This window comes from Antechinus flavipes, chromosome 2 (genome assembly GCF_016432865.1).
Source record: "Antechinus flavipes isolate AdamAnt ecotype Samford, QLD, Australia chromosome 2, AdamAnt_v2, whole genome shotgun sequence".
Classification (NCBI taxonomy): Eukaryota; Metazoa; Chordata; class Mammalia; order Dasyuromorphia; family Dasyuridae; genus Antechinus; species Antechinus flavipes.
Window position 1 is genome coordinate 529,785,823 of NC_067399.1, and position 26,056 is coordinate 529,811,878.

A 26,056-nucleotide genomic window follows, 5' to 3' on the forward strand; every position below is an offset into this window, starting at 1 on the left:
GCATGGCACTTGCCTCTTAGAAATATCTAAAGACTCATAGAGCCTTTGATTAAACATATGAAGAATAATAGCTAACAGAAAATTATGACATGTTAGCTTTTGTATTTTTTAAAAATGTGGGTTGTTTTGAATTCTATGAGCAAAGTAATTTATGCTTTAACTCCAAGCCTAAAAGGGACAATCTTTTCTAAAATGATATGGTAATCACTAGTTTTTATTCTTAAGTTTTTACTTAAGTGAGAGCTTTAAAAAAGTTCCATGTTATTTGTCAATTCAGCCATCATTTTATTGGTAAAACAACATATCAATATCTGGTATTTTTAGAATGTATCCAAAGGAAAAAAATTTATAGAAGGAAGTGGTACATATTGAGAAGCTATTGAAAATCCTAGGGAATAGAATCATTATCATTAATAAAAAAAACTTTTATTCTTCAGGGCTAGTGAAGTATGTGACATAGCCTTTTAGTCAGCATTATTCAGTATGTATATGTATGTGTATACACACACACACACACACACACACACCCCAAGAGGAAGTGTAGAGCAGAGTAGGAAGGACCAGGAAAACTTGGTTTTTACTTTTTTATTCTAAGTCTTTTGTCTATTTACCTGTGTGACATAGGATAGGTCACTCAAATTCTCAGCTTCTGTTTCCATATTTGTCAAGTAAGGAAGTTGGGCTAGAGAATGTGGAAAATCCCTTGCTTGAAATATTTTGATCCTATAATTTTCATAGTTATGGTTTCTGCCTTCAGGTTTCTTTGAGGAAAAGATGAAAAAGATTCCTTTAAGAGTCTTAAAAAATAACAAAAATGAGAAAAAGGGGGGAAAGGGAAGGAAACTGTGGAAATGTAGGAAGGTCCTATTAAAAAAATGGGCTTTGCAATAAAGGTAATTCATTCTTTTCTATCACTTTCTGATCCTCATTCCTTGAATAAAGATCATAATTCAGGTAAAATTGTCATTTCTTCTTTGGGAAAAAATATCAAGAAATGTCGCTTGGTTATTTCTTTCTTGATGGAGTAGACTATAGATGCTATTCCCTAGAAGTCAAGTAATTGCTCCAGGTTTGATGACTTCTTACTTAGTGCAACAAGGAGAACATAATAATGTTTTAGGTCTTTAAGATTGTTATACTTTTGTTTAACATTATTTTCCTTTCCCTGATCAGGTTGTTTCAGGTGAAGATGGAACGGGAGCAGCACCAGACAGAGATCAGAGATCTCCAGGACCAGCTCTCAGAAATGCATGATGAGTTGGATAATGCAAAACATTCAGATGATGGAGAAAAGGGAGCCCTAATTGAGGTGAGGAGCATAGTTACATCAAAGACTTTCTGCCAAAGGAATCAATCCCTACTTGTGACCTCAGTAGGAATAGTCTTCAGGTGGCAGAAGTATGTCTTAACTGGCATTTCATATTCTGAGTAAGAACAAATTATTAATAAGTACTTAAAAAATCCAGAACTCTGAATCTGTGAAGCACTGGATTTAAGTTTTTAATAACTTAATAAACACTTTAACTTCCTAAGTTGATTTATTCCTTATTATTTAGAACTTATATTCCTTAATTAGTTGTAAATATCTGTTGAACACTTTTTGTTTAAATGCATTATTAGATGCTGTGAGTGGAGGGAGATAGGGTTGGGATTGGACCTGTGTTTTAGGTATAAGAGGTAAGGAAACTACTACTTCCATCAGCATAATCTCTGTAACTTAAAGTCTGAGAAAGTTGACTAGGTCAGACATGCCAAAATTAGTGACATGCAGCCCAAAGAGTGAGGCATGAACTAGATGAAAATATAAAACAAAAATAAAGAGAATATAGTACAATATAGGTCATGTTAATTTGTGATTTTTTAAGTCATATGTAGCTTGTAGAGGGATTTGTTTCTATTTGAGTTTGACACATAGGCATCAAAGTTGAGACATGAACCCAAAGTTTTTGGCTTTAAGACTAGATCTCCATTCATTGTACTATACCTGGCTTATGGAGTGTGGATAATCAGTAGAATACTTACATACTTCAGAGAACAGTCCTTGAGAATTTCTGTGGCATCAATCCCATGCAAATTAGTTTCCTTAAATGAGCTGGATTGGTCTTTGGATCATATAATGTTTATTAACAGGATTTTACTTGAATTATTTTACTTATTTATTTTTATTTTTTTGCTTTGTTTTATTTTTACTTTATAGGCTTAAGCATCCTTACCACAGAAATGGTTTGTTTCCTCTTAAATAATATGCCTGCAATTAGGAGAGTCTTTGAGGGGTATACTACCTTCATGATTTAATTATGGCTTCTTTTAGGTATGGGAGAATGGGAGAGATAGACTGTTTTCTCCTTAGAATTAAGTTTAAAACAACTAAAGATAAATAGAAACTATTTTGACAACAGTCCACTTATTTGGAGGATAGACTTCTAGTAATTTCAGCTTACTGCAGTGGAGCTAAGGTCTTTATTTGGTATTTAAAACCTTTCTTAACCTTTCTTCTTTCCTTTTTAGTCTTCTTAAGTTTGAGTCAGTTTCTGTGACCTACTTGTAGTTCCTTGAATATGACTTTATCTGCCATCTCTGACTTTGCATTAGCTATCCCCCATATCTCCCTTCTCAACTTCATTTCTTTCCTCCACCCCTGACTTTCTATATAACATCTTTGGAAGGTGAAATTATTTGAATATTGCAGTTGAAAAGTTGAGTTTTTGTTTTAAGGAGAAGCTGGGGCCATTAAAAATATAACATAATACTTCCAAATCAATTTAATTTTAGCACATTATTCCTTTTCAATTTTGGAATCAGTTCACTGTTCATCTACTGTGTCTTTCCAAGATAATTTTTGACCAACCATCTGTATGAGTTGTCTTTCCAGTTGTATATCAGTATGTATACAGTAGTTATTCTCCATCTCCTTGGTTTTTCTGTTGAGGAACATTAAGCTGAATTCTTTTAATGATCAGGGATCTCATTTGAGAGATTTGAGGATATCCGATGCTTGATGATAGCACAATCTGAAGGAAATCTCCCTTTTATTTGAACTCTGAGTCATCATCCTCCACGACAGTAGTTAAATACCTTTGGAAAACATGACTCCCTGTTTCTACTTTACTTGTTTACAAATCGAAAGTTTTGTTCAACAAAGTTGTTCCTCATTAAATATTTCAAAGAAGCTCATGTGCTTTTTGCATATGTATTGGAGACAATTAGTTAACATTTTGTTCTAATAAATTAAATGCCATTTTGTAGCCAATAAATAAGAACAGTTGAATCTTTGATCTTGTATTATTTTTAAAAAATCAATTCTCTCTCTCTAGTTGGACTATCTAATTGTTAGGGCAGAGATCAAAATCATTACCCAATCAGAAGAAAGAATCTGATTCAAAAGAAGACATAGTATACAAATGAGATAGCTCTAATTTGATCTTTTTTAAAAAAAAAAAGTTGTAGATGGATAAAATGGGAAAAGATTAAGAAGACATTGACATAGATTCATTATTCTGTTAGAAAGTTTAAACATTGTAGATCAGTTACAATAGTGAGGAAATCAGAGGAACCTAGGAATCATTTGTAACCATGATGCACTTAAGAGTTCTTTGCCAAATAATGAGGTATGATATCTAAAAGTAAGATTAGTTTCTTAAAAAAAAAAAGATTAGTTTCTAATATAAGCCACTTTTAAAATGTTATATGTGATGATTGTAGAAAATTATGGATAGCAATACTGCCTCAAAGAAACAACAAAGAAAAACAACCCTTCAACACAGAATTGTGAAGTGCAAAAAATATGTAAAAAGCTTAGTGAGATACTCGACCAAGTCAAAACATTCCAAGGGCATTTAGACTAAATGTGAAAGGAAAACAATGAACAAAACCATTTCCAGAAAATGAAAAAGCATTAAAAAATTTTAAAACAATAAACATTTTTCTACGTCAGTAACAGTGTTGTTACCATCTATAGATTCCAATATCATATATCCCTTGGTATATTGAATGTAGAAGTAGTGATGGCAGTAAAGAAAATTAGAATGGGAAAAACATCTAATTTAGAACAACGATACATAGAAGAGAACCATGCTAGAGTGGACAGAATTTCAAGGGTGTTGTAGGGACTAGTCTTCAAGGTACCTGAAGAGAAGAATAAATAATTGTTTACAAAAAATTTTTTTTTAAGAACTTAAATTAAAAGAATCAGACCTTATTACTACTTAAAAAGGGAACTAAAAGAATAACAGTAAGTATGGATGGGTCCAATCCTTTCCTTTCCAAATTACATAAAATCTCTTGGAGTATAATCTATATCTATTTTAAGATCCTCTTTGATAAATTATATAAAATCTCTTACATTATAATCTACAGATGTAGATTTGTACATCTTTGGTTTACATCCTCTTTGATAAATGTGTGAAAAGAGGAACCATCAGTTTTTCTCAAAATTTATTGTCCATTATATCATATCTTCAGAGTTGCATAAAAGAATAAAAGATATAAAGAATAGAAGCCTCCCCACAAATATTACATTTATAAATAAATGAAACATAATTTAGGAGTTAGAGATATATGAAAAACAAAGCAATTCATTTAGGAGCAATCCCGAATTGTTAAAAAAATCTTAACTTGCCCATTGTTTGGCTTTTTTAATAGTTTAAAAAAAAATCCTGTAATTCCTTTTTTTTTTTTTTAACCTACTTTCCTGTCAACAACTGCTTGGGCATTTGAAATGAACAGTTATCTTATAGTCTCAGCATCTCTCTTGCTTAGAATCTGTATCCTAGTAGATTTTAGCTTGCTTCTCTTTACAATGCCAAGCTTTTTTTGTTCTATGATTGCTTAGGAAAGAAAGAAAAAAATTATTCCCGTGAACTAAAACAGGCGAGTTTGTTCCTGGCCCTGTCTGACTTTGGTACCATCTATCTACAGATTCTGGGATGAATCAGTTAGTCTTTCTGAGTCTCAATTTCTGTATTACTAAGGTAAAGAAGCTGACTTGTTTATCTCTTTCAAATCTCTTTCATTTAGAAGATTTTGGCTATTATGTTAATCTTTAAGTAGATAGGAATCATTTTGGCTACTATCCCATCTGAATTCTTATTTATCTACCTATCTGTCTCTCTATGGAGACTCTGATTCTGAACTCTTATCTGTTTTTTGTTTTTTTTTTGTGAATGATCCATAACGTTAACTTAAAACACTTTTTTTTTTTTTTTTTGGGTGTGTGAGACAGTTGGGTTAAACGATTTTTTCCAGAGTCACTAAACTACTAAATGTCAAGTATCTGAGGATAGATTTGAACTCGGGTCCTCCTGGTTCCAGGTCTAGTGTTGGGTCTATTACTGTACCAACTAGCTGTCCCTGTCACACTATTAAAGATTAGATTCTAAAATGCTTCTCGTTCATCTCTTTTCATTTCAATTCTAGTTACAACTCTAAGGGACAGGGATGGACCTTTGAAGTGAGGAAATGCCTTTTAGTGAGAAAGGTCAGCACTTTTTCTGCAGCTCATACGCTTTTTAACTTCCTAGAGCAGTGAGTTGCCTGAGGTCACATAGCTAGAATTTGTCAGAGGTAGCTTCCAGGCCACCCCTCTATCCTTGATGACTCTCTTAAAAAAACAACCACCTATTCAGGTAGACACTATTATTATTCTCATTGTACAGATAAGGGAATGGAAGCTGAGATAAATTAAATGACTTTCACAGGATCTCACAAATAGCATCTGAAGTAAATAAAAGTGAGAAATTTAAGCTACCCTTTAATAAAGCTTTTAAAACATACATAAAAACCTAATGAAGTTTTAAAGAAGGCATAAAATATGATATATCTATATATTCTCTATACCCATATCCATATATATACATATACAGATGTGCATATGTGGGTATACATTTACATCTACATCATTTTTATGTATGTATATGGATATATGCGTACATGTATATATACATATGCACATATATCCATGCACAAGTGATGTGTGTGTGTCTGTGTATAAATAGCCATATTTATTTCCATGTGGTTTTTCCTGTCTTTCTAATAATTTTAAAAATATTCAGGAGCAGGGACCTTGTTTTCTCATAGTTTCTGTCAAATTGTTTCATAGAAAACAGATACTCAGAAAGTGTTGCTGATTGAAGAATAGGTGAGAGCTGACAACATTTTAATAATTTCAGATGATCTGGACTAAATTTGTAACTTTAATTGCTCAGTCTTTTTCACTAGTTCACTAAGAACTAGTTTTACTAGTTCTTAATAACACTAGTTGTTAAGAACTTTCAGTCTTAGTCTTAAATTGGTGGTTTTTCCAATGGACCTATACAGGACTTGAGGATGATTTAGATACACCAATAGTTAACCTTTATGTATAAAAACTTTTTAATTTTTAACTTGGATTTCATGAAAGTCTTTCTAAAATGTATTACACATTTTCCATGACATCCTAAATAGAATATAATAAATAATAACTTTGGGATTACTCAGGGACATCAATTTGCATATTATATATAGAATCTTATGATAATGGGTTGGAGACAGAGAATCTAAGGGGCTAATTGCAGCTGTACCTCTGAAACTTGCTGTTTTGAAAAAAAAATCTCTTTATCTTCTTGCTCTTTGGATCATTACTGCTTTCTAGTAAATATGAACTTAAACAGGTGATTCTTGGGAAGTATAAAATAACTTGTGTTTTTGGAACATTAATATGAATGAAGTGGCTTTCATTTAAATAGGGTTCTTTTTGTTATGGGGGGGGGGCATTTTTTCTATTGTCTTTTGACTTTTTAGCACCACTGAAAGTATTGTGCTTGATTTATGATTTACCAGTGATTTGTCACTGCAGTTTTGAATACTCTCCCTTATTAACTCTGATACTTGATCTAGAAGAAATATTGCATAGTTAGTGCTTGATGTTGATTTTGTCAACTGGGATGAAATCTTCCTACCTGTCATTTAGGGTCATCTTAGTTTTGTTCACTTGCTTTTCGGTGCCCAGAAAATATTTCTTCACCCACAAGAAAGATTCTTTCCAGAGAGTTCTTGTGATCATTTAGTAGGAGGATGCCCTGAAAGTTCCATGAATTTTTTGCTTTTTTATGGCTTGCTGCACTTGGCAATAAAGACATGTTTCTGAAATTGATGTTACAAAAATTCTTTGTGTTTCATTTTCCCTATTTTGATAAGCTTCATTGATGAGTCTTGATGCTATAATCTGATTGGACTACTGTCAAACAGTCCCCTTAACAATAATACCTGCCTTAGATAATAACCTTTAGATATAGATCAGGCTATGAGTTGGCAGTCTTAACAGAGACCAAGGCAGAACAAATTGTATATCCTGGGAAAGATAAGAGGGAAAAGAGAAATAGATACTTTGGAAAATCAAAACAGTTGGCAAACATGATTACAGGAAATGAGTCAGAATCAGGAAAGTTGATCTGAAAATGCAAGCAGTAGGTATCAGGAATTCTTTACCTCCAGGGAATCCAGAGGAATGTCTGGCAATCAGCAGGTAGCTAAAAGAGTAATGGTAATTTGGAAAGGAAGATTCAAAGATAACCACAATGCAGTGTCTCCGAGGAGGAACTAGCACCAGCTCATCTGACTAATTGAAGCAGCATTCAGCAAAAAAGATCTCTTGAAAGGGCTAAGGTCATCATTGTTGAGAAACATAATTTAGAAATTTTTATCAACTTATCAACACTGGCCAATTAGCTGACTTTAATGTATTCTCAAAAGTACAGTGTAGTGCAGCAATTACAGCGTACTCTGTGTTTGTTACAGGATTTTAGAAGTGAGAAGGGACCTTAGAAATAATTCTAGTACAATACTTTTTAATTTACAAATGAGAATACTGGAGCCAAAGGATTAAATGACCTGTTGACAGTCACACACATAGAAAGTTGCACCAAAGAATTCTTTCAAATCTTCTACCTTTGCCTATGAGCCCCCACTGGGAAAAAATGTCCCAGAGAGTATGAGGAATGATTTAGACTACTTTATTTTTGATGTGATAAGAAAAGTCTCTTAATTTATTAATAATATAAGTCTTTCAAGATTGTGAATTTCCCTGGCAAATGAGTTTTCTTCCTATTATTTTAGAATGACTGCATAACTTTGTTCAACACGAGATTCTGAAATATCCACTAGCCTATCATCATGTATTTTTACTTTGAATTCACTTCTTGAGCAACATGGGTCACTCATATTATAATTTTTCTGTATTTTAAAAAGTTTCTGCTTTTGTCCTTTGTGATGATCGCGCCAGCACCCTGGATACCTTAGAATCAGCCAGAGTCAGGATAAGCAAAACTCCTTAGTCTTTATTTTTGGTCTTTAGAGGTAGGATTGAATTGGATGGAAGCAGAATCTCCGCGACCTCCTTCTTTGTCTCCCGCCCAGAAGTGACCCTGTCTAGTCTTATTCCACCTCCTAGTCCCTCCTGCAATCCTCTGTATACACCAGTTATTGAGCCAGCACAGAATAATGGGAAGGATCATTTTCCAAGCATATGCCCATAGAGTATTGTCCAATTGGTAGTTAGCCTTAAGTGCTTGGCTGCCCTGACCTCAGTGCATCGACTCAAGAGTTTCAAGCCCATTACATCTCCCACTTTGTTGTTTTACAACACAGGGTCACACCATTCCTGACTTCTCAGGGAGGTGAGAGCCCCCAAGAGGAGATGATCACGTCCCCCCTGACATCTCAGGAAGGTAGATGAAAAGCACCAAAGGGAAGTGGGGATTGCTAGTGGGTTTCTGGGCTGAAGGGCCTTACTAGAAACAGGTATGCACAAACCCATCAGCATGGGAGATATTACACAAGCACATGGCAATAATGCAAAGGTGGTGACTCTCCCCACAGTCAGTGCAGGCTCAATGTGGTGTAACAAACATGAATTGTACATGCAAGTAGTAATATAACGAACAATATAAATCAACATGGTGTTGTAAAAGATTTCCAGAAGTCCTAGAAGGAGGATATGTAAACAACAGTCACACATACACCTTCTACAGCAACCAAGAGATAGTCCAAAACCAATCTATTGTCCATTGCTTCACGTGTCAGGGAATCCAATGATCCCCGCAAGTTTTTGAAATCCTGCAGCAATCTTTTTGTGTGTTAGGGAATCCAATAATTCCAGCAGATTTTCAACTTCCTACAACAATCTTATCATTTCTCAGAAAATCCAATGATTCCTGAGGGTTTTCAAGTCCTACAACAGTCTTATCATGTCTCAGAGAATCCAGTGATTCCTGAGGGTTTTAAAGTCTAACAATTTTTGATGTCCGTGAGTCAAACACCGTAACTGCCACAGTCAGCACAGGACCATCTGATGTTTCTTGGGTCTTCTCCTTTGTTTCAAGGGTCTGCTCTGTCTCTTTCCAATGGACAAGGCGAATACGGTTTGTTGGCACCCATCTGATTCCCTCTCTATCTGTGGAGATACAAGCACAAAAGTGTGCAAAATGTTTAGAAGTATATGCAGGACCATTGTCTGTTTTTATTGCTTGTGGCACACTCATGATTACAAATGCTTGGATAAGGAATTCAGTGACCACTTGGGCTGTCTCTTTTGCTGCTGGTATTGCAAAAGTGAATCCTAAAAAAATATCTACCACGACAGGGATAAAAGACAGGCAACCAAAAGGTTTATAATGGGTCACATCCATTTGCCAAACTTCATTGGGTCTCAAGCCACGAGGATTCTTCCCTGGAGGCAGTGTAGAGCATGGAAAGGAATGCAAACTGTACAGGCTTTTACTGTGTTTCGAGCTTCCTCTCATGTTATTCTAAATTGTAAACATAAAGCTCGAGCAGCCTGATGATATTTAAAATGAGATTCTTGGACTTCCTGAAATAAAGGCATATTGGCCAACATGATTAAGAAGGCTATCTGCCTTTGAATTACCATCAAAAATTAGGCCTGGAAGTCCACCATAAGAGTGGACATGCAAGATATAAATCTTACCTGGATGCTTTCTCACTTGCTCTTGAAGTTCCTTAAAGAGCTGATATATATTAGAGGCTACAAATTTTATTTGGGCTGTGGCAATTCTTTGTACTACACCTACTGAATAGACTGAATCAGATATTATATTTATATCTCCTGAATAATAAGTAAGAGCTAGAATGATTGTATACAATTCATTCTGCTGAGTGGATTGAAAAGGAGTTCTGACTACTCTTTTTATAGTATACTTTATAGTATACTCATGAGAGTATACAGCACAAACATTGTGTTTGGATGCATCTGTAAAGATAGTTGATCCTTTAAGAGAAACTTTAGAAACCTTTTCTGCAAGAATCCATTGCCTGTTATATAATAATCTGGTTATCTTTAATGGAGACCCGTGTGTAAAATTTGGAGCTGTGGCTAATAAAATTTGCCACTCTGGGATGGTTTCACAGCATACATTAATTTGTGCATTAGTATAAACGGTATATATCTTGTCAGGTCTTGTCCCAGATAATTGTACTGCTCGCTTAATGGCCTTTAATAAAATTCTAGCCACAAGCACTGGGTAAAGAGTAAGGCTTTGCTCTGGTTGTTCTGGGAGGTTCATCCACTCTACCACACTGCTCCTTGATGAAGGACTGCTGTAGGTGCCTCTTGTGTAGCAAAAACTGATGTTTCCAATGATTTTTGAGTGACTCTTTCAACCACATTGGATAAAGCCAGTTCAACTTCTCTCAAAGCCTCTTGAGCTTCTTTTGTAAGCTGGCATGGTGAGTTTAAAGCACTGTCTCCCTTAAAATGTCATATAATGGTTGTAATTGATAGGTAGTCAAGCCTAACATTGGGTGCATCCATTGGATATCTCCTATCAATTTCTGAAAGTTATTTAAGGTGTTTAGCTTCTCTGTTCTTAAGGACAGTTTTTGTACTGTAAGCACCTTAGGGCATACTTCATATCCTAAATATTGAAAAGGAGCATGTCTTTGAATTGTTTCTGGAGCTATGTGCAATTTGTAGTACCTTAGTGTTTCCATGGTCTTTTGTAGACTTGCTTCTAACATTTGTTCCTTAGATGCACATTCCAAGATATCATCCATGTAATGTAGTAATATAACTTTTGGAAATGTTTTACTTACTGGAGTAAAAGCAACAGCAACATATATTTGGCACATAGTAGGGCTGTTTTTCATTCCCTGTGGCAAAATTGTCTGTTCATATCTTTTATAAGGTTCAGCTGAGTTAACTGAAAAGGCAAATCTTTTCATATTCTCCTTATCTAGAGGGATAGAATAGAAACAATCCTTAATGTCTATAACGTAAAGAGGCCATTCTCTAGGCAATTGAGTAGGAGATGGAAGCCCAGGCTGAAGAGTTCCCATAGTTTCCATCTGTTCATTTATCTTTCTTAAATTAGTCAACATCCTCCATTTTCCAGCTTTCTTTTTTACAACAAATACTGGGGAATTCCAAGGACTTAGGGAAGGTTGTAAGTGTCCTTGGTCAAGTTGCTCCTCTACTTTATCTAATAAGACCTGAATTTTATCTCTCCTTAAGGGCTACTGTTCTATGCACACTGGTGTATCAGTTTTCTATTGGATAGGAACAGGTGAAAGTATTGGCAGGCCTTCAACAGCAGCCCTGCCTAAAAAACCGAAGTACTCATTTTTAATCCTAATTGTTGTAAAATGTCTCTTCCTCACAGATTGATGGGGGTTTTTTCAACTATAAAAGGAGTAAAAACTCCTGTTTCACTTTCAAAAGTCCATCTCATAGGGGCAGCACTAACTTCAGCCTCTATTGATCCTCCTACGCCAGACATATAGATGTCTACCTTAATCTTTGACCAGTGATTGGGCCAGTTGGCACCTCTAATGACTATATGATCTGCACCAGTGGCTACCAATCCTTCTAATGTTATGCCTTTTATATAGATCGTGAGCATAGATCGGTCAGCTATCACAGCTGCTGTCCAGTATATTCCTGGACTTTGTTGCTTAGAGTCAGAATCTGGGTGACTATCACCAGATTGCTTATTAGGAGTCTGTATGAGTAAACCTGATGCTACTATTTCTCCTGGTTGATAAGTCACACATTGTCTACCTGTATTAGTGACTGGGATATTATCTACACATTCCCCAGTTTCCCACATCAGTGTATGGATAGACACTGTTTTGTACGGATTCTCAGGAGGTGAAGTGGTCAAGCCTACTGTGCCTGGAGGCAAGGGATCCATAGGCTGGAGAAGAATAGATTTCACTTCTCCAGGAGATATCTCAGTTGTCCCAGCTGCATACAGCTCTATTCCCCCCAATTGTAATCCCTTTCTCCCATCAGATGGCTTCCTGGCTGATTGGTCATGTCTGGGTACTGAACTTCTAGACACTCTCTAGGTGCACCATTGGCTGCCATCATGCCCCAAGTGTTTTTTGCCCTGGGCCTTGGGGTTTGGCCCTTCATCCTGTTTTCCTGAATCAGTCTACATTCTGAGGCCCAATGGAAGCCTCTGTTGCATTTTGGACATAGGGTTTTGGGTCTTGTTCTCCCACCCTGTTTTATCACTCTGTCTCTATGCCAACATTGAGCTTTCAGATGCCCTACTTTACCACACTGAAAGCATTGATGAGTCTCTCTGGAAGTCCCTTGCCAGAAGGGACCCTGTCTCCCCATGTTTGGATTTTAGGAAGTCTGCATCATAGCCTGGCTATAAAAGGCATTTGTGCCCACTGTGGCACAGCATCTTATGATCTCCTCTAAAGGAGCATCCTTGTGTAGTCCTAGTATAATTCTTCTATAAACCTCATTAGCATTTTCTTTTGCAAGCCAAGTTGCCTTATCAAAATGTCTGTTACTACATTTTCACCATTAGTTCATACGACAGCTGTCTGCAAACGTCCCACAAAGTCAGCAAAGGGTTCGTTTGGCCTTTGTATTATTTTTGTGAAGGCTTCATCCTTGTAGTTTTTATTGGGGAAAGAAGCCCATGCTTTGATAGAAGCAGCAGCAATTTGCTCATCTGCTGCTATGGGGCAATTAATCTGTACTGAAATGTCTGCATAAGAACCTACCCCTGTCAATTGGTCACAGGTGATTGGAGAATTAAGTCCACTATGACTATTTTGTTTGGCTTGTATCCTACAGAGCTCACTGTTTTCAGAAAGCCACAACAAGTTTTGTCCAGGTTCTAAGCATGTCCTTGCTATAGATTTCCAGTCACTAGGGGTTAAGACTTCAAAAGCCAAATTCTGTAATAACATCTTAACATTTACTGATGTAGCCCCATAAAGAGTACAAGCCTTTTTCAGGTTTTTGAGGATTTCTATATCTACTATCTTGACCTGAAGAGTTAAACTGTTGAATCACAGGATACATTTCCAGTTGCAAATCACCTAAATTCTGCCCTTATTCTGTGGTTTTAAGTACTGCCTTTTGCAATCTAGTCATAGGAAGGGGTGATTGGGGAGGGGGGAGGTGGTGGTATCACTGTCCCTCCCACTACTCCTCTTCCCTCTTCTATCCCGGAAGATGAAGTTGATAGGGACATGTCAAGAACCAGTTCCAGTTTAGGTGGAGTTGAATCACCATGCCCTTCACCATGCCCTTCATCCTCACTTAACTTCTCATGCCCTCTGGTGATATTGCTTGTAATCCGTTTTTTGTCTTCCTCTTTTTCCTCACACTTCCTCATCTGGCTGTTCTTAGACTTTTTCTTTTTTCTATAATTTGCAGGATTCTTTAAGGCCAATTATGTTGTATGTATAGAATGTTTCCTTGGAAATTGAATGAGGACCTTTATCATTGTAGTATTCACATAATTGCTTTCCTACCAGCTTCCAATTATCTACCCTATCTCTTCTTCCTTTAAGAACCAAGGGAACATGCATTCTAATGTACCCAAGAGTCTAGCGATCTGTTCCCAAGTTACAATTAAGCCTTTTCCCTTGATCAACTTAAGCATGCTTTCTATAGTGCCCCCTTGGGGTGGGAGTGGGCGAGGGGCTGGGTCTGGGGCTGAGGGAGAATCTTTTCCTAATATCTGCCCCATTTCAGCTAGAAAAGGTTACTAGTTTAGCCCTTAACAAAGTAACTTCCCTGTTTATCTATTAAAATACTCACCTTATTTTCTGGTCACCAGAGACTTCTTCAGTGGAATTAGGGTCCTTGGCCCCATGTTGGGCACCAAATGTGATGACCGTGTTAGCACCCTGGATACCTTAGAATCAGCCAGAGTGAGGATAAGCAAAAGTCCTGAGTCTTTATTCTTGGTCTTTAGGAGTAGAAGTGAACAGGATGGAAGCAGAATCTCTGCGACCTTCCTTCTCCCTCGTCTACCGCAAAAGAGTGACCCTGGCTCATCTTACTCCACCCCTAGTCTCTCCTACAGTTCTCTATATACACCAATCATCTATCCAGCACAGGATAGTGGGAAGGGCCATTTTCCAAGCATATGCCCATAGAATATTGTCCAATCAGTAGTTAGCCTTAAGTGGTTGGCTGTCCTGACCTCAATGCATTGACTCAAGAGTTTCAAGCCCATTATAGTCCTTCTCTTACTTTTTCTTCTTTTTTTCTTTTAGGAACTATTACAAACAAAGCAGGATTTACAAGATGTGTTGTTAGCCAAAGAGGAACAAGAAGATCTGCTAAGAAAGCGAGAGCGAGAGCTCACTGCCTTGAAGGGGGCATTAAAGGAAGAAGTATCAAGTCATGATCAAGAGATGGATAAACTCAAGGAGCAGTATGATGCAGAACTCCAGGCTCTGAGAGAGAGTGTAGAAGAAGCCACAAAGGTAAGTGAACTGAATATGGGCATTCTGTCCCATTGTGGTAGATCTCAAAAAAAGATGCTATTCTTTTGGTACTGAAACAAAGGATGAAAAAGCAGAAAACAAGATTGCTTTCTCTTCATCTGTCAATGTGGAAAATTTTTTCACTTCTAAGCATTGAAATGAAGCATAATTATGAGTAAAGTATAAGTTTTCTTTCTCATTATCAATTTAGAAAGTCACCAGAGCCTGTAATAGGAGACTTGTGTCCATACTGATACGAAAAAATTCTTTGAATTATTCCACTTTACCTGGAAAAAATATTCATTTTTTTTATTTATTCATTTTTCCTTGGTTTGGAGTAAAACATTTTTCTTGTTATTAAGTAACTAGAGGTAAAAGGAATATGAATCATTTCATTGACAGAGGAAAATTAAAGAATGGAACTAAAAATGTCTGGCTCCTGTCCTATAGTATCTCAATCCTGATTTAGTGCCCCCCTCCCCTTTTTTTTTGGAAGACTTCATTCTTTTTGTCATCAACTTCTTAAGGCATTTAATAGGCTTGATTAATATATTTTGTCCCCTTCACATATCAACATTAAAGAATTGAATCTTGACTTTTCAAAACAAATTCTGACAGATGTAGAAGTCCTTTTCATGTTGCCTGGTGAAAGAAAAGAGAAATGAAAAGTTAAGTGTTTTGAAATTTCATGAAGTATTTTTTTTTATCATGACAATTCATTAAATGGTATGTGTGCTATTTAAAGTGTAAAGGAGTGTGTGCTATTTGAAGAAGCATCCCAGATATTCATTGCCCACATATAACAGTTCACCCTTTATTGAAGAGATGAGATTATATTGATTTGCATAATCTTTTTTCAGTCCAGGTCCAAGTATAAAAGTAACCACTCATAATCCAAGAAAACCCAAGGAAAACTCATATTCTCCAGGGCATAAGCAACACTTACAATAGTAGCTGACCTTTCTGGTAGATTGTCCCACTAAGCTCCCAATCTGAAGAAAGAAATCGCATCAGTAAACTCCAAGATCATTTGCACAGCCTCTCACTTAAACTCAGTTCACTTTGTTTCACCATCTCCCTGATATCATCCTCTTTGAGAATGTCAAGAAAAGGCTTTGGTTTTTACTTCTCAGAGATTACTTGAAGAGACTGTAAAGGACTCAGCAGTGTATTTTCTGATGTTCAGGCATTAACTCTACACCCTTCTTCTACTCTTGGTCTGTGCTGTTGGCCAATTGGCATTATTATTTCCTTTCACTGAACTGAAACACTGCAACTTTGTTCCCCAATGCCGCACAATGATTTCATTGAGAACCTGCAGATTCTGGGATCACTGGGGGAAAAAATGTCTAGGTAGAAAGTGAAGGAGAGACAGCTGACAGGAAGAGTGACTTTGATGGGATTTCACCTCTGGAAACAGAGGTGACAGTATTTATCTCCCATTGATCAACTGTTTACCAACTGCTTACCTCCTGCCCCAGGAGAAGCCCCCAATTTTTCAGTATCCTTCAATAAATGCTTCTCGACCTTTGTTGTTGTTGTTTCTTTCTTTCTCTTGGCACAGTATTTTTCTTTTCTTTTTTCTTTTTGTGAGGAGTTAGAAGATTCAGGAATGTGCATGCATTTATTATTTGTTTCATTTGATTTCTGAAAGACTTGCAGTTGTTTGCAGTGGTACTTCCTTTGAAAACTACTGCAAGGATACCTTCTTATTCTGTTTTGATAATTATAACAATATAACATTATAACAGTAAAAACTTGTATTTATAGCAAAGTTTGTGACATATATATATATATATATGTATGTATGTATGTATAGGTGGTGCAGTGGCAGAATAGTGGGGCTGGAGTCAGAAAAACTTGAGTTCAAATCTAGTCTCAGACACTTATTAACTGTGTCACTCATAAAATGGGGATGATAATGGTAGGCACTATTCTCATCAGAGAGTACCTACTTCTCAGAGTTGTGAGGTTCAACTAAGATATTTGTGAAGTGCCTAGCACAATGCCTGGCATTCTAATTTGCACTTAATTAATTCTTATTTTACTCATTCTCTTCTGCAGAGTACTTTTCTAACAGCTAGGCTGTGCGAAAGGAGAGGGCAACTAAAATTATCCCATTTTACAGATAAGGAAGCCAAGTGATTAGTGAACATAATTGATTTGTTAATGACTACAAAGTTAATAGGTAAATTGATTTAGGTCATTGTTCTTTTTGCTAATATGATACTGTCTCAAGAAAAGTAATGATGGCAACCCATATCTACATAACACTAACCATAGGGTAGGATCAAGATGAAGCAGTACAGTCTAATGTTCTCCACCATACCTCTCCATAAAAATCTTTAAAATGTACAAAACTGACTACTGTTTGGAAATCCATGAAAGTCACAGTGAGTCATTTTTTTCTAGCCCAGAGCAGCTTAGAAAGATAATGTCTTTAGACTTTGGGGATGGGGTTTAACCAGGAACTAGTTCAAGGGAAGGTATTCTATTGCCTAGGAACTAAAAGAGTGCCAAGATTAGGCATTAGAACAGAAAATACTAGGGCAGAAAGAGATCTCAAGGATTTCCTGAATTCTCAAAAGACTGAATTCAGCTACTATTATTAAAATTAAAATTCCTAAAAAGAGATAACCTGATGGATACAGCCTGAGGGAGGTACTTGTTGAATTCAGGCCAGAAGAATAGCAAGCAGATCTTGCCCTCAGATCACATCACTTTGGGAGCACCCATAGTTTTTTCAGATCCCCAGCCTAAACTGTGAAAGCAGCAGAAAGATGTAAAAAGACTTGTAATCTCAGGTCAGACATCCTTCTCAAAGAAGTACACAAAGCCCAGCATTAACATAAACTCCAAAGTCAAGAATAAAGCTAGAAAAATTAGCAAACAAATAACACCCCCTCCCCCCTCAAAAAAAAAGAAGAAGAAGAAGAAGAAAGAAAAGAAAAGAAAAAGAGAGTCTTACCTATAAAGAGCTAATTCAACAACAGGAAAACTCAAAAGAAAAGACTGACTCCAAAATATCTACAAAGCCCCCAAGAAAAATGCAGCTTGGATACAAGTTCAAAAAGAATACCAAGAAGAGTTAAAGTAAGAATTTAGAAAAAGACCTGAAAAATGATTCTAAAAACCATCATAAGTGATAGGAAAGAAAATGGAAAAAGAAGTTAGAGCTAAGGAAGAAGGATGTGAAATGAGAATTAACAGTTTAGAACAGAAGATACAAAATCTTACTGAAGAAAAATATTCCTCAAAAATTAGAATAGGCCAAAATGAAAATTAATAGCTCCATGAGACACTATGCTAATAAGGAAAGTCAAAAGAAAAAAGAAAACATGAAATCCCTCATGAGAAAAACAACTGAGCTGGAAAACATATCTTTCAAGAATCAAGACTATCTGAAAGCCATGACCAAAAAAAAAAAAAAAAGGACATAGACATAGTTCAAGAAACCAGAAAAGATCAGAATCAGAGGATAATGAAGAAATGGAAGTGATCCACTGAAATAGTGAAAGAAACTCCTAAATGAAAACTCTTAGCAATATTATAGTCCCAATCTAGAACTTCCAGGTCAAGAAAAAAGTAATGCAAATAGCTAGAAAGAGAAAAATTGATAACATTAGCCCACATAGTCAATCTTTTCTAACAAGACTATAAATTTCTGTGTTCACACTGGCGTAGATCACAGAACAATGCCATAAGAGAACACATATCATAAAACAGTACCACTTTCCATTTATATACTACAGCAGTTCTCAAAGTATGGTATGTATCCCAAAACTTTTTTTTTTCTGGAGATTTTTAGGTCAGAATTTTTTTAAAAAATGATACTAAGATATTTTATTTCCTTATAAGTTAATATTGAGATATGTGACTCATAAACAGAAGGTCTTTGGGAGGTCCTCATTAATTTTTAATGTAAAGTCGCCCTGAGACCAAAGAGTTTTAGAACTTTTGAGTACTGATTTACAATTTTCAAAATGTTTTTAAATATATTTTCTCAAATGATAGTCACTCCATGTTTGAGGTAGATGGAAAGAAATGTTTCATTCTTATTTTAAAGATGAGGAAACCAAAGCCCAGTGAAACTAATTTGTCATCACGTGGATTTTAAATGGCAGAAGATCTTCTAATTCACAGTTCTTCCTACCCTATTTTCTTCTGTCTCCTAAGAACTGGTGGTCCCTTCCCACCACATTTGAGCACATTAACCAAGTACACTCTTGTTAACATTGAACTTCTGGATTCAAAGGCTGTAGGTAATAAATGTAAATGAAACAAGGAAATGTAGTATCCGATGTATTACCTTGTATGCTCTTCCTTGATGGATCAATACTGCTTTCTCATAATATATGGATATAAAGGTCAATAACAATTCAAACTAGCTATTGCACTAAAATGAAATTAGAGAGAAAATCAGAATTATGTCCCCCAAAGCAATGAAAATTAATTCACTTTCACTTTTCTCCATCAAATTAAATCAAATATAAAAAAGACTAAGACAGGCAAATCAAGGAATGACTATTTATAATTGTCCCCAAATTATAGCAACCTAGTTATATAGCTGCTTCCCAGGGTTTTTATTATTGTGCCAAACAAAGTGAGTTTTCATTTCATGTCATTTGCAATTACCATTCCATAATTGAAAAACAGTAAATTGCCATGAAGCTTTTTGGGAAGAAGGGCTTACTGGATTTGAGTTGTCACTATAATTATGGTAGAATAATCAATCTTCAAGACTCAAACACTGTGCCTTGCACGTAAGTGGTCCCTGAGCAAATATTTATTGAATTGGATCATGGCATCATAACTTTAGAAGTAGAAGGGACCTTCAAGGACATCTAGTCAAACTCACTCATTTTACAACAAAGAAAGTAAAAGCTATTGAAATAAAAAAACTTGCCAAAGGTTACAGTAGTGAATAAGAAATAGATCTCCAAATCCAGCACTCATTTTACCACACAGTGATTAGGAAGAGACCATGTGATGTAGTGGAGACCATTTTGACATTAGCTACTTGATCCAGAAGGTACCATCTTAGCCTAAATTTTTGGATTAAAACATTGTATCCCTATTTCCCCCTTTAAATTGATGTAACATTGTAATTTAATGGAAGATTATAGACATAATTGACCCAATGAAAGATAATATACTTTATTATTGTTTATTTGGTTTGCTATATTCCTGTGGTATATTTAAATATCTATATAGTGTTAAAATGCTGTATTGTTGTATGAGGAATTATGTCTTCCACATACTTGACAAAATAATCTTCTTGGAAAGACTTTGTCTTGTCATTTTGTTTAAAAACACTCAGTGGCTCCCTGTTGTAGGAGTAAACACAAAATCTTCAGCTTTGAATTTAAAGCACTCCTCAATCTGATTCTGATCTATCTTTAGCTTTTATTACTCCATTAATTCATTTGTGGTGGTTTTTTTTTTTTTTTTGGTTTGTTTCATATCTAATTCATTGGTTTGCTTTCCCTTTCTTAAAGAAGAACCTGGTCCATTAATTTAATCAGTGAGGTGGCAATAAGAACAGGAAGAATGGTATAAATATTTTCTCTCTCTTTTTTTTTTTTAATATTCCCTTTTTTAAAATAACTTTTTATTGCTAGAACTCATGCCAGGATAATTTTTTTACAACATTATCCCTTGCATTCACTTCTGTTCCGATTTTTCTCCTCCCTCCCTCCACCCCCTCCCCCAGATGGCAAGCAATCCTTTACATGTTGAATAGGTTACAGTATATCCTGGATACAATATATGTGTGCAGAACCGAACAGTTCTCTTATTGCACAGGGAGAATTGGATTCAGAAGGTATAAATAACCCAGGAAGAAAAACAAAAATGCAAGTAGTTTATATTCATCTCCCAGTGTTCTTTCTTTGGGTGTAGCTGCTTCTGTCCATCTTTGATAAATTGAAGCTGAGTTAGCTCTCTTTATCGAAGAGATCCACTTCCATCAGAATACATCCTCAAACAGTATCACTGTTGAGGTATATAATGATCTCCTGGTTCTGCTCATTTCACTTAGCATCAGTTCATGTAAGTCTCGCCAGTCCTCTCTGTATTCATCCTGCTGGTCATTCCTTACAGAACAACAATATTCCATAACATTCATATACCACAATTTACTCAACCATTCTCCAATTGATGGTCATTGAATGGTATAAATATTTTCAGATACTAACTTGATTTCTTCTAGAGTTGTATGCAAATGTTTTTGCTGTCTTTAATATATTAATTCTGAAATAATCATCAGATTATAAATTTAGAGCTATAAGCGACATTAAAGACTCTCCAGCCTAGCTCCCTCATTTTCTAGATTAGAGAACTGTGGATTCATTCAACAAGATGACGCAGAGGTAATAAATAACATAGGAAGAATTTGAACGTAGGAGCTTTGACTTCAAATCCAGTGATAGGAGCTAGCTTGATGGCTCAGTGCTTAGGACACTGGACTTGAATTGTAGAAGGTATGAGTTCCAGTTTGGCCTCAGACATTTAATAGCTGTGGGACCTTGGGCAAGTTAACCTTTCTCTACCATATGCTAGTTATCATCATCGTCATCTTATTATTATTAGGTCTATTTTCCTGAAGAGCATGAAAAAATGGAATCAGAAGATACATATTTTTCATTTGCTTATACTTCATAAACATTGACTGTAAAAGTTCTGAGCAGAAAAATTCTCTAATCACCACTAGGTTTTATAGAAAGTTGAGATAAATGGGCATTGAGGTCTCTTCCAGTTCTTAAGGTCATAGGCTCCTATTGGCCACTAGTAATTATGATCTTTTTTTCTTTATTTCCATAGTTATTTGTTTCAGCCTCTCAAGCCAGGAAAAAATTTCTGACAATGCTATTATATTTCTCTAGGGCCTCCTTCTTGTTGTCTCAGAGGAGAATGGAGCCTTAAAAATATAGATAGATGCTCATGATTGCTGCCACTTTTAGTTTGGCCATTGGACTGTTCTTTTTAGCTCTTTAAAAGTTTTAAATTGATTGAAAAACATTTCCAGGCAAGTTAGCCACTATGGAGGGAACAACAATCTTATCAGGACTAACTGTGAAAAGTGTACATCTTGAGACATACAGAGCATTTGTTTTTTGTTACAAATTGGGACCCACTAAAAATTAGGTGACTATATAATCAGTATGTTTCAGAAATGCTCTTTGAATCTAGGTTTTTTTGGTTTCAAGATCAGCTCACTCTACAGAATGCCCTGCTACTTCTTCTGAAGAATGATATCTTCATAGTTCTTACTGCTTCTGGTTTTATCTTAAAGTGTCCACTAATAAAGGAGGAAAATATATCATTAAGTGTAGATTACCAGGTGTAGCTAGATGGCTCAGTAGATAGGGCATTGAGTCAGAAAGACTGAATTCACATCTAGCCTCTGACATTTACTAGCAAGTCACTTTATTTTTATCTGTCTCAGTTTTCCTAATCCTAAAAAAAATAGTAGTATCTACTTCCCAGGGATGTTGTGAGGATCAAATGAGATAATATTTGTAAAGCACTTTGCAAAAGACTTTTGTAAAGTGTTATTATGGATTCTGGCTATTATTATTATTGTTATTATTATTGTTAATTGTTGTTGACTAATTAAACCATGTAAACACTCAGGTTTAGAGGAAACTGTAAGGGATTTGGAATCATCAGCCTGAGCGAGCATTGATACTTATAATACCAGTGTATTCTTAGGTATGTCAGTGAATCACTCAATCAATATTTATTAGTGGCTACTATGTGCTCAGGATAATACAAGAAAAAAAATACTTGTTACAAGTACAAATGATGAAATAATCATTTTTCACCAGGAGATTACATTCTGAGAAGGGAGACAACATAAACATATATACAATAAAATAGTTCTGTACAAGGAAGTTTGGGAGAAAGGGCACTAGTAGTTGAAGGAATTGAGAGATTTTTCATGTAGGACAGGGCTATGGAGTCATTTGTCCAATCAAGCTATAACAACCTCCCACTATATGGGGATAATTTTGTATGGTCGTCGAGTGATGTTTTAAATATCCATATGGCCCTTGGCAGAAAAAAAAGGTCCCTAACCCTGATGTAGAAAAAGGTGATGTTTGAGCTGAACCTCAAAGGATAACTCAATTTAATCTTTGGGTACCTAAATATCTTCATCTATGAGGTGGTCAGATTTTGACTGAGTGATCCCTAAAGTCCCTTCTGCCACTAACGCTAGATCTCTATGGCAATCATTCTCATGTCATAGTATTTTGCAGGCAGAACAAGAGCAGGCATTAATGTCCCCATTTAACTGTTAGACCAGTTCAAATCCCACTTCTTTTATTTCTGTGTGAACTTAAGTATATAATTTACCTTCTCTGGGGCTCAGTTTCCTCGTTTATAAAATGGTGTTTGGACTAGCAAGGCTCTAAAGTTCTTGCACCTTAGAAATCAGTGATCCTGTGATCTTATAGAAGGTAGAAATGGTGATTTGTTCTGGGTTCTTACTCATTTACCTTCAAAAAAGTTATTGATTCTTTATATCTTAGTATCATAGTCATTTCACATTTCCCCAGTGAATTTTCCCTTATAATAAAGAGAAAAATAATAGCGAAAAAATGCAATATAGGGACTATATGTGACAAGTTTGTGCTAATTGTCCTCTCTTGATACTGGGGCATGTTGGAGATTATTAAATCTGTTCTCTTGATTTACTTGGATACTTTAGATATTTTCCTATGCTTTTACATAGCATCTTCTCTGATTAATTCAAAGCTTGCTTTGTGTTCTATTTTCTGCCTGAAGTGGTCAACAAATAGAGCCAAGTTTTTCCACAGAGCAGAAATCTCCTTAATGATCTTGGCAAGTCATTAGAAGAAACCCATCAGGCATAGATTATGGGATCATGGAGAGTGTGACATTGAGGGAGTGTGATTTGGGTGGTGATGTTGAAGCTCATTTTATTTACACATGTTAAGGATTCAGTTGCTTTCACTGTTAACTAACTGTAGAGCTTTTAAACTGTAAAGTATCCCATTGTTCTTCATTGCCCTGGTCTTTGTGCTTTAATCATGTTCACATCTGGAAAGGCTTCAGATTTCTTTTCTCCCAAGAGGCTGGTGTGGTCTGCAGCTGACAACTGACCTGGGGCTCTCACCTGGTCTGAACTCTAGATAGTGAAGGAGTTAATGGTGTTTACGGATAATTCAGAGATCTCAAAACAACCAGTTTGGGGGTAGAGATAGAGGAATATCATATTGGGGAGGGAGGTGCTCTCTGTACTAGCACTTATATAGAGTATTTTAACTATGAAAGAAGAGATTGGGGACCGGCTAGATGGCTCAGTGGTTGGAGCACCAACTCTGAAGCCAGGAGGACTCATACTTAACACTTACAAATTATGTGAAGGAGGGTAGAATAGAATAGAATAGAATGTATATACTCTTCTAGTAAATTAAACACTAGACCTGGAGTCAGGAGAGCCTCAGTTCAAATCCAGCCTTAGACACTTAATAGCTGTGTAATGGTGAGCAAATCACTTTTAATTTCTCTTCCTTCAATTTCCAAAACTTTTAAAAATGGGAAATGATAACACCTCTCTCAGGGTTATTGGAAGGATTAAATGAGTTAATATTTGTGAAGCACCTAATACAGTGCCTAACACAATTGTTGCTTAACAAATGCTTGTTTCCGTCTTTATTCTAAAAAGAAAAAAAAAAGAATAAAAATGAAGACATATATGATTAAAAGGAATAATTCTGTTAAAAATAGTAATTAATAGCATTTATATGGAGCTTCAAATGTTATTTCACTTGATTCTCACAATAATCCTGGGAAGTGGATCTCATTTTATAGATGAGAAAACAAGCTGAGAGATGTTAAAAGCATTTTCCCCAGGGACACACAGCTATTAAGGATTTGAGGTAGAATTTGAACTCAGGTTTTCCTGACTTCAGGTCCTGTGTTTTCTCCATTATGCTGCCTATAGTATTATCTAATATTATTTTCTTTTGCTTCTTCCTCCTCTAGAAATAGGGTTTGAATCTTACTTTATAGAATCAGTGCCTAATAAGTGCTGTATTATGCCTGTTTTCTATTTGATTGTGGACTTTCTTAGGTCTCAGCTTCCTTATCTCCAAATTAGATGATCACTGAGTTCTCTTTCAGCTTTACATCTAGAATAATTCATTTGCTCCTTTACCATGCTCAGAATTTCTTTTCCATAGGAGTTGAGGTAGTGTGTGTTCAAAGTACATGCAGTGTGAATGTCTAAGAACAAGAGTTTTTGATGGATTTCTGGAGGCCCGTGTAAAAGTTTCCATTTCTCTATTTACTGCTTAAATTCTCCTGATATTATTCTTTAGTATAAACAGTGATTTTTCGGCAGGTTTTTAGAGTTATTTTTATGACATTGTTCCGGGAGTCGTTAGGTCTTGTACCCAGTTGCTGTGTCCAGAGATACTGAAAAACTACCCTGTCTATTTAAACTTGTCACTTAAGCCTCAAAATATACAAAATTTTAAAGAAAAAGTTCATGTTAAAGTCATTAGAAGAAACCCATCATACATAGATTATGAGGTCAGAGAAAAAATATACCACAGAGGAAGTGTGATTTTATTTACATATGTTAAAAATTCAACTGCCCTCAGTATTAATTCATAGAAGTGTTTGGCAACTAAAGGACTTGACTGCTTTACCTGTAGCTAGATTCTTTTTAATAAAACCAGTCAATTTTCTTGTATAATCCTAATGTATGCCAGTTATCCAGGCTTCCTCATATATGAGCAGAAAAATTCTCTGTGAGCAATTGAAAATAGCAGTTGCCACTGCAGGACACAGCAACATGACTGGGAGGGAGAAATTCTTTAATTTTCTACTCATAATCAGAAAAGCCAACAACCTTTTTAATGAATGCTGTTTTATAAAGTATTAACTGCCGGAAATCCTTAGTTGGGCCTTGGGAATTTCTTTGTAGTGTTCTGTTCTTTTAATGATTTTTTTTTTTTTTTTGGAATGAGATGAAATGCTTTTTAACTTAACCCCCAGGGTCATTACCGCTTTGGTGTTGTTTTTTTTTTTTTCCTTTTCAAAAGACTGCTCAATTTTTCTAACAGTTCAATTGCATCATTAAGATTTTAATTGTATTTACAAGTTGTATAAAAAGTCAAGTGGTTCAAGTTAGGCTTTTGTAAAGAAGTCTCAGGAGATGGTCACAGCAAGGGGGACACCAGATCCTCTGTTGTACACAACCAATATTTATTAAAATTCTCATTGTGCCATGTGCGGTGATAGGTGGGATAGAATTCATGGCCCCTTCCTTCCTGAAAGTTACCTC

The 26,056-nt window shown here is 35.7% G+C and overlaps 1 protein-coding gene across 1 annotated transcript in view; it reads left to right on the forward strand.

Moving 5' to 3' along the window:
* CGNL1 (cingulin like 1) overlaps positions 1-26,056 on the forward strand; it is a 207,026-nt gene that overhangs the window by 76,808 nt on the left and 104,162 nt on the right. The window contains exons 7-8 of the mRNA XM_051980721.1: positions 1,174-1,309; positions 14,524-14,736. Coding sequence (XP_051836681.1) covers positions 1,174-1,309; positions 14,524-14,736 — 349 coding nt within the window. The remainder of the gene's footprint in view (positions 1-1,173; positions 1,310-14,523; positions 14,737-26,056) is intronic.